Genomic DNA, 9773 nt, shown 5'->3' with positions numbered 1-9773 from the left:
AAAAAAAAAAAAAAAAAAAAAAAAAATAGAGACAGAAGGAGCAGCCAGGGAGCCATAATACTCACACGTGATCCCAATCTTGTAGAGCTCTCTGAATTTTTGATTGTAGCCTTCCCCAGGCACATAATCCCCCAGGCCAATGGTGCTCAGGGAAATAAAACAAAAATAAAAGGATTCCAGGAAGTTCCAGTCATCCTCCAGGACTGAGAAGACAGCAGCCGGGATGAAGAAGAAGCAGGACACAGTGACAAACCCAAGGAGCACGGCGTGGACGATGGCCACCACCTGCTTGGAGAAGCCCCAGCGGATGTGGAAGTAGAGGACTGGCCTGTGAGTGACGTGCACGGTGATGCGCTGGACCACAGCCGTCAGGAACAGGAGGGTGAAGGGAATGCCGATGACGGAGTAGATGATGCAGAAGGCCTTACCCCCATCTGACAAGGGCACGGTGTGGCCATAACCTGCAAGGAGAACAAGGTCACTGAGGCGAAGAGGAAGAGACTAAGTGGCAAACACATTTTTAAAAAATACATGCCTACCGTCTGCACTTACTCCCCTCAAACCAAAGAGTAGAGTGAGACTTCAGGTCTGCCACTTTAGAGGCTCTAGCATAATTGTCACGTCCCAGTAAAATTCAATAGTGGTCGCCATAAATTTGGACGTCCACCATTCTTTGTAAAATCCAACCAGCAATTCCAACACATCAGGGTCTCTGGTCTTGAATTCACTATCAGGCTTAAACACAAGTTCTGTGTGCTAAGGAACTAACGCCCACACCATCTTAGACCATCAGGAAAAACTTATCTGAGGCCACCCACGTCACCAGGGCCAGTCTATCTCCTCCACCCCTTCACTTTCCCCAAGGATCCTCATTAGTGTCTAAACCTCAGTCTACACTCACCTCCCAAACAAACTACTCAGAATGTTCCAACAGTAACGACTGACAAACAAAGGTGTGTGAATAGAACCAAGATAATATGAGTCCAGTAAGAGGGTGGAGTAGAATCAATGAAGATAGAGGTATCAAAAAGAGGAAGAAAAATGAAGATTAAAGCACGCCATGTCACAGGATGGAGCACTGGTATACAGCACCCTTGACATGAGTAACTCCATCTTAGAAAAAGACTCCATCTTACATTTCATAGGGCTCTTTGCCAACAGGGACAAGATGTTATGCTTAATAAATAAAGTCTGCATCCAACCAGATAAGGGCAAAAACAAGCACATTGTGTCACTATCAGTCCTTGCCAGAGGACTCCGTGGCCATAAAAAGAGCAGGATATCAATAGCTCAAAATGGCCACCTCAACTGACACTGCCTTGCTGTCAATTGTGATTAGCACTTGGCATTTGCTGGGAAGGCTCTGCCCCCACTGAAGACTCCTCGTTGCAAAACCTGTGGACCACTCGCCTGGCCCGATTGTGTCTTTGTTGCTCTCCCAGTCTCCCTGGACTGCTTTGTTAACCCTTCTTCTTGTCCCTCTTGATGTTATATGTTACTTTGTTTGTTGTGAAATGTTTGACCTGTAACACTTATCTATTGATTAAGTATACTATTATGTATGGTTTGCAATACAATTGACTTGTGAAGTGGCTTATGTGCCTACGGCTCTGACTACCGAGTGAGCAGGAGGTACTAGGGAAAATTCCCTCCTTGGAATTCCATCCAACTCCCGGCTTTTGTGACTGAAACAGCATCAGTAAAAGCCTGACACTATGGAAAGACACAAACGTGCATGGACGTGGTTATCTCTGACTCTGTGCGGTTCATGAGAATACTTCTTGTCAAATATTTTGCCCAATTATCTGGTTAAATGGCACATTCATAAACTGACACATTTCCCCTACTCCACCCCTTGTCATTTCTGTATTTTCAAAGATATGATAAATTCCACAAACAAACATTGAAAAAAGTACATTAGGACCAGTGGTTGAAACACATGTCTGTTTTACTTTCTACCAGGTTGAGGTTATTCCCAAATCAAGCCAATCAGGGGACTCTTCATCCAACCAACACCAACAGAGAACCCAGCTGGGCATGGGGCCTGGTGGCTATTTTTAAAATCTCATGAGCACTTCATCTTAGAAGAACTAACATGTCTGAACAAGTCAATTCAGGAAAAAGCCAGCTAAATACATTTTTTTTTTTTTATGAAATTGGATTCTGAGAAATATCTACATAGGTGATTATAATTGAAAAGTAGTTTCAAAATCTGATCTGTAAAATACACTCAGCTTAAAAATAAACAAACTCCTCAGTTGCAAATCCCCCAAATTCTCTGCCTTACACCTAAGGCTTATACAAGTGTATGTGGGTATTAAAAAGCTTCCTCGATTATTCCCATGTATACAGCCTCACCACAGCAGAGGCAGGGTTCTTGACCCACTGTCCCAGAAGGTACACAGTTTATGAATGAACTACAGCACAGCCCAGGAATCCTCTGAGATTGTACATCCACTTTCCCATGGAGAGATTCCAGGGCTTCAATTCTCAAAAGGGGTATGCATCCTCAAATGGTTAAGAACCACTCTTGTTCTGAGTGTCGGTTCCTGAATCCATCTGGTCCCTGCACACCCAACTGCTCCTGGAATGCGGTGACTAATTTTGGGCGTGATATTGAAAGAGGGAAGTGGGCAAGTTGGAGAGTGCCTTGAGAATAACATGAAGGATGGTGCCAAATAATGTTCATGCTACACATGGAAGCAGGAGCCTTTGAATGTTTCATTTTGAGAAAAAAATATGTGAAGGAAGAATGAGACTTGTTCTGAGGAAAACAGCTGATATCACAGAACCACCTGAACTAATAGGAGCTACAACTTCAGTGAGGCACCAAAGAGGGATGTTCCCATGCTTGCAGAGATCTGGAAATAGAATCTGAAAATGCAACTTTATTTAATCGTAAAAAAGCAAACTGGAGGCTGGGCAGGGTGCCTCGTCCCTGTGATCCCAGGACTTTGGGAGGCCAAGGTGGTCAGATCACGAGGTCAGGAGTTCAAGAGCAGCTTGGCCAACATAGTGAAACCCTGTCTCTACTAAAAATACAAAAATTAGCCAGGCATGGTGGCAGGTGCCTGTAATTCCAGCTACTTGGGAGCCTGAGGCAGGAGAATCGTTTGAACCCAAGAGGCGGAGGTTGCAGTGAGCAGAGATCACACCATTGCACTCCAGCCTGGGTGACAGAGCAAGACTCTGTCTGAAGGAAAAAAAAAAAAAAAAAAGCCAACTCAACTGGAAAGCAATTCACAAATGTAGTCACCAGTTTGTGACTGAAAGTGCTAGGAGATATTAATAATAGTGCTCACACGACCAGAGGGTCAAGCAGAAATTGCAAGAGATGAATTTAGCTTTGGCACTGATTTTGTCGAGAAAACATAAGTTCAGCTGAGTCAGTTGGAATCCACGAAGGCCTTTAAGTCTATGATTTTATTACTTTTTTTGGTAGCCTTTTTATAAATTAGCTTTACTAAAAGTGTAACACACAATCCAAATTTTCCATACCATCTGTTCCAATAAATTACATGATTTAGGTTCTAGTAGAGAAAAAAAAGTAAACAAACTTCTAGCTTAAAAATATTTTAGCTTAGGAATTTTCTCTCAAATTGTGATAGCTCTTTTCATTAGAATGTTAACTAAATCTCATTTACTAAAATGCCATCTTCAAGCAATAAAGATAATCATTATAAGACTCTAAGACCTCTCTCTGCAGTAATGGCATTTTTATGCTAATACTGTAAAAATATTATATATTCCCACTAAGAGATTAAAAATCATCACCATGCAGATCCTCACTGAAAGTAATTTTCCTCTCCTGATGTGTACATAAATAATTTTTTGGTAATGGAAAGTAAAATTTAAAATTTACATCTCATTTGCATTCCATACACTTAGCGCAGGCCATATTGAGTAAACCACCCTCTGCACCAACTACAACACAGTGCTTCGTTTGCAGTAGTTGGCTTAATGCATCTGACGGAAACTTTCAGTCCTATTGAATTTTAATGAAGTGGTGAATAATTTACTCAAGTCCAGTCAATTGAATCTTCAGATAAACCATGAAGCAAAACTCGTATTTTTAAATCTTATAATCATATTTAACTCCATTACAAACCACAAAGAATTTAGCAAAATGTTAATAGACCTGACTTACTTGGGTTAAATTTTTCTAAGGCTGGTCATCACATAATTTTTGGAACCTAAAGGTTGAACATAACAGACTGCTGAAAAACCTGACCTCAAAATTAGTTACAATCCTGAGACAAAGCTGTCACTCACTAATGTTCTTGTATTCTAACCTCCTACTCCACAACTGCTGGGTTTCCTGTTATGAACTTGCACCTGTGAGGCATGTATGAGTATATGTATAATGGGTGGTTGTAATGATGACAGTCTCCTGCTAAATTTGCCTTCCCATCTGGCTACTCTAATTACAACAGCCCCGACACTATGCTGGCTAATACCCAATCAGGGGCTATGCCACACTAGATTTTTCTGGTATTTAAATGCTCTCTAATGAAGGCCAAGACAGAGAACCTTTGTGGGCTCCTATTGAGTACATCAGAACAAGGCACTGATATGCAGCTTCTTCACATATACCAGATGCTTTTGAGAAAGGTGTACCTTACAACGGCCCCACGTTATGACCCTGAGCCTGTAACAGTATCACTTATTTGCATTATTTAGTATGATATGGAGCAATGTATACATTCTCCATTAAGTTAGCTTGATATATGGAAGAAGAAGAAGAAGAAGAAGGAGGAGGAGGAGGAGCTACAGAAGAAGAACCTCAGCCTCTCCACTTCAGCAGAGATACTGACATCAGTCACAATGTTTCCCGTTCTGTAAAACAGAATTTACTTTGCAATCCTGGACTTCAGCTTATTAATTATTTCTTTTCCACTGGACTGTGTGGCCCTGGAGGGTAGACCACATCCTGTCCTACGTTAAATTTTTCCAGGATCCCCAAATACAGCGCTGTCCAATCTACAGTGAACCGTAGCACCGGTGCTGTTAGTGACTTCAGTGTCATGTGGGTCAGAAACTCACTGCATGGTGAAACTCATTGCACAGTGATGAATAACCTTCAGGTCAGGTTGACTTTTTCTGTGATTTTCATTTTGCACTTTGCTGGAAATAAGTTGTTTCATATTTTTTAAAAAAGTTAACTTCAAGATATCTTGCATACAACAGGTCTTCATAATTCCATTTTTTGATGGCAATACTTTTTCATGGATAAACTCTGTTCATCCTTCCTATCCCTTCCATGCACACAACAGGGAATGTACATCTTCTGTTATTTTGCTTATGTTATAAAAGGAAGTTTGCCAGAGAGAGAAGGCTCAAGGGAGCTCTAAATAGACCGAAGAGAAATGCTGACAGAATGAAAGTGGGCTACAGTCAATACACGTGACCAAGGAGGCACAGATGGTAAGAGGTCACAGAGGTAACAAGTCATGGCAGGTGCGAGTGGTCTAGGATTTTCTTGGGATCACTTTTTACTGCCTCATTCATTTAATACTTTTCTAAACACTTATTGTTATTTCTACTCAATCTTGAATGGTTTCTTGTTAAGCAAAGACAGAGAGGCAACGGCATTCCTAGTTGGGACATGGCATCGATTCTTTACCTTACAGTGGACATCTGAGAGAGAGACTAAATTAATACACTGTACTTAAAAGCTAGATGAGCCAGCAAACAGCTCAAGTGCCACAGGCGAGAACCTTGCACTTTTTGCAATGAAGTTTCCACTATAAATGGCAGCACAGTGAAAGAAAAATCAGAAATAATAACTTAGGCAAGGGGAACTCATCATGCATCCATCAGTCTGAGGAGATATGTTCAGGAAAGGAGGAAAATGGGCTCAAAACAGCCATACATTGTGGCTTGCCACATGTGTACAAGCTGTACTGTATGCAGAATTGTGAACCTTCATAACAATTTCCAAATCCTAGCATTGCTGTTTCTACTCCATAAATACAAAGACTGAGTTTTTGAGAGTTTAACCAACTTGCTCAAAGTCATACAAATAACAACTTGAGCCCACAATCTTTGCACTCTACCACTCCAGATATATTATATGACACAAAGGACATGGATGCATCAAAAGTCAACTCAAGTCCTAACATGATTTCTTAAGTGCTCTCAGTGAGAGGGTGGTGTTACTGGCTACCTGCAAAAGAAGAACAATGATGTCTTTCCTGTGGTTCCATGTAGCTGATTCTAAGATAGTGAGAATGGAACAAGAGGACATGAGAGAGCAAAAACAATGTTTAGTAATGAACAAAGGGCTGTGTAATTCACACACAGAACTGGTTGGTGGAAGGTGGAGCCTAGGGTAACTCTACAGATATCTGGAGGTGGGTCAGCAAAACATCTATCAAGGGTCAGAGAATGTAGGCATAATCTACATGCCTTTCATATTCTTGAAATAGGGTTTGGAGCCACATAGATGAACTTCTATGGTAAATAGTAGGGTCATCAATGAAGAAGATAGAGAAATGTCCCTAAATTGTGAAAAACAAACATGAAACATAACAAATTAGTGGTGACCTTGAAAAGTAGAGTTTCTGTGGCAATAATTAATATCAGTGATATAAGCATAAACTAAATTCTAATAAATGACTTATCTTCCTATTTAACTACTTAATTTAAATAACTCTGAAGGAATCTCTGTTTATAAATAAATATCTAATTGCAGAGATACCAGCTAAGTAAGATAGGATGTCCAATAGCCCAAAGAATGAGTTATATTCTAAAGACATTAATGTAAATATCAGCTAAAAGTAGAAATCAAAATTGTACATTATGTTTATAAATTACTCAATACATAAGTACATTTTCATTGTAAAAAATTCAAACAACACTGATGCAGCAAATGTCCCCTTGACTACTCATGTCCTCTTCAATTCTAGTTCTCTCCAGAGATTACTGTTAGGAGTTTTCTTTGAATAGTACATCCTGTAGATGACTCCATTTCGAAACATGAAAAGCTCTCTGTTCTTTAAACACAATATTCTACTCTATACAAGCACTGTAACTTACTGTATCCACCCCTCAATGGAAGGACATTTAGAGTATTTCCAATTCTTCACTATTAGAAGCAAGTCAAAGACAGTGTAGCCAGGTCCTCTGAGTCACTGGTAAGAAGAGTGTAACAGAATGGGCCATACAAGCTCTGATATTCTTTATGAGTAGCCTTATGCACTACACAAATTTTTGGCTCGAAATACAGCTTATTAGCAGAAAGTTAAAAATAACTCCCCTAAAGCTCTAACAACCCACTAGCTCCTGGCAGACGCCATTCCCAGGGGTAGGCACACACAGTGCCTGGGTGGTGTGTGTTCAAATGGCAATCATCTGGAGTGGTAGAGTGCAAAGATTGTGGGCTCAAGTTGTTATTTGTATGACTTTGAGCAAGTTGGTTAAACTCTCAAAAACTCAGTCTTTGTATTTATGGAGTAGAAACAGCAATGCTAGGATTTGGAAATTGTTATGAAGGTTCACAATTCTGCATACAGTACAGCTTGTACACATGTGGCAAGTGTGCTGTACTGTGTCTTCCAGGTGAGAACTGGCCCCTTGCCCTGAGGTAGCTTCCTTTTCCTAAGGAGGTTCTCTTATCTTCCTTGGCCTTTCTTCTGGACATCTCATGTTTGTTTGTGTTTATGATGTTTGTTTACTTAAATAGGAGCTTGCCGGCAGTATAGTAAATGTAAATGACTTGAGTCAACAATGGGCCACACATATGACAGTGGTCCCATCAGATTAGACTGGACCTGAAAAACTCCCATCACCTAGCAATGTCGTAGCCATGGTAACTTCAGAAGGCAATGCATTACCCAAGTGTCTGTGGTGATGCTGGTGTAAACAAACCTCCTGAGCTGCTATTTGCATAAAAGTATGGCACATACGATTATAGTGTATGTATATATATCAATAATGATAATAAATGACTGTTACTGGTTTATATAGTGACAATTTTTTACTAACTTTTATCATTATTTTAGATTGTATTCCTTTCCTTCTACAGGACTTGCCTGAAGCTGGTTTACATTTAACATTTTTTAAAAACAAAAAATATTTAAAATAACAAAATGTCCAATGTAAACCAGCTTCGGGAAAGTCCTTCAGGAGGAATTCAGAAGAAAACACTGTTATCATAGGAAATGACAGCTCCATGCATGTTACTGCCCCCTGAAGACCTTCCAGTGGGGCAGATGTGCAGGTGGAAGATCCTGACCGTGTGTAGGCCTAGGCTAGTGTGTGTGTGTGTGTGTGTGTGTGTATGTGTGTGTGTCTTAGCTTTTAACAAAAAAATTTAAAAAGTAAAAAAAACCTGAAAATTTAAAAAACAAAGCTTACCAAATAAGAATATAAAGGAAATATTTTTGTACAGCAGTATAACGTGTTCGTGTTTTAAGTTAAACGTTATCACAAAAGAATCAAAATTAAAACCATTAAAAACTTTATAAAGTAAACAAGTGACAAACGCTAAGATTAATTTATTATTGAAGAAAGAAAACAATTTTAAATAATTGAACTTAGCCTAAGTGTCCAGTGTCTACAAAGTCTACCGTGGTGAATAGTAACATCCAAGGCTGTCACATTCACTCACCACTTACTCACCCAGAGCACCTTCAGTTCCTGCAAGCCCCATTCATGCTAAGTGTCTCATACAGGTGTCCCATTAAAAAAAATCTTTTATATTGTATTTTTACTGTATCATTTCTAGGTTTGGATATATTTAGATACACAAATACCATGTGCTACACTTGCCTACAGTCTTCATTACGGTAACATGATATACAAGTTTGTAACCTAGAGCAATATGCTATAGCATTCAGGTTTGTACACTCCATGTTGTTCACACAATGACACAAACATCTAAGGATGCATTTTGCAGAACGTATCTCCATCGTTAGGTGACGCTTGACTGTAGTCTCATTTTCTCTCTTGGCATCTAGGAGTTAGCATATAGTCTTTTATATATAAGGAACTGTTTTTGTTAGCTGATTCTTGCTTAATAGGTAGTTTTTCTTTTTAATCTAGCTGCTTATTAAGTATGTGTCCAAAATTATACAATCAAATATTCTAATTTTCTAATTTTAAAGTAAGCAATTTGGCCAAATTAAAATTTCTATAATAAATGCTTTCTTTTCTAAGCATTAAACATTTTCAGGGTTCATTCTCTATGATTTTGAAACACATATAATTATTTATTTTGCCCCTCAAACTAGTAAATGAATGACATCCAACTCTAATGGATCCCTGTTGTCTCATTTCTATATGTTTTCTTTTCCCTAGCACTGTTTACTATTTAACTTTGAAATGTGTTGAACCTTTCTTAGCTTGAGAATTTAAATTATGATTATTTGTCCTTATTTTTTCATATTTTTAGAACTGTTTTTCCATCCATTTTAAAAATGTGGATCCCTGCCATGTCTTTTCACACCACCCTCTGCATACTCTCACAGATGAAGATCGTCTCATCAAGTCTTGCTTCCTAAAACTGAAATTTCAAAAGAAACATGTATGTTACATACAATTACTCAAATTCTTTATACTCCTTTTCTCCATTATCTCTAAGCTGGTGAGTACCTGGTTGACAGCCCAACTTTTGACCTATCACCTTCTGCTGTAGGAGCCTAAGTTTGTCAAAGTGCTAAAAAACAAAAACAAAAACTTGACATTTTTAAGTTATAACTTACTAAATTTTACTAAATACTACAAATCTTACTAAAATTTGCAGTAAGATATTAAATGCTATAGTAGGACAG

General features: G+C 39.0%; 1 protein-coding gene across 1 annotated transcript in view; it reads right to left on the bottom strand.

Annotated features, from left to right (window-relative positions):
* The window catches only part of KCNK1 (potassium channel, two pore domain subfamily K, member 1), a 53277-nt gene that overhangs the window by 5230 nt on the left and 38274 nt on the right, over window positions 1-9773 (bottom strand). The window contains exon 2 of the mRNA XM_011935714.1: window positions 66-461. Within this exon, the coding sequence (XP_011791104.1) occupies window positions 66-461 (396 nt within the window). The remainder of the gene's footprint in view (window positions 1-65; window positions 462-9773) is intronic.

The sequence above is a fragment of the Colobus angolensis genome, unplaced genomic scaffold, assembly GCF_000951035.1.
Source record: "Colobus angolensis palliatus isolate OR3802 unplaced genomic scaffold, Cang.pa_1.0 Scaffold148, whole genome shotgun sequence".
Taxonomy (NCBI): Eukaryota; Metazoa; Chordata; class Mammalia; order Primates; family Cercopithecidae; genus Colobus; species Colobus angolensis.
Note: the sequence above shows the minus strand (reverse complement) of the source record. Positions and strands in the feature narration are given on the sequence as shown.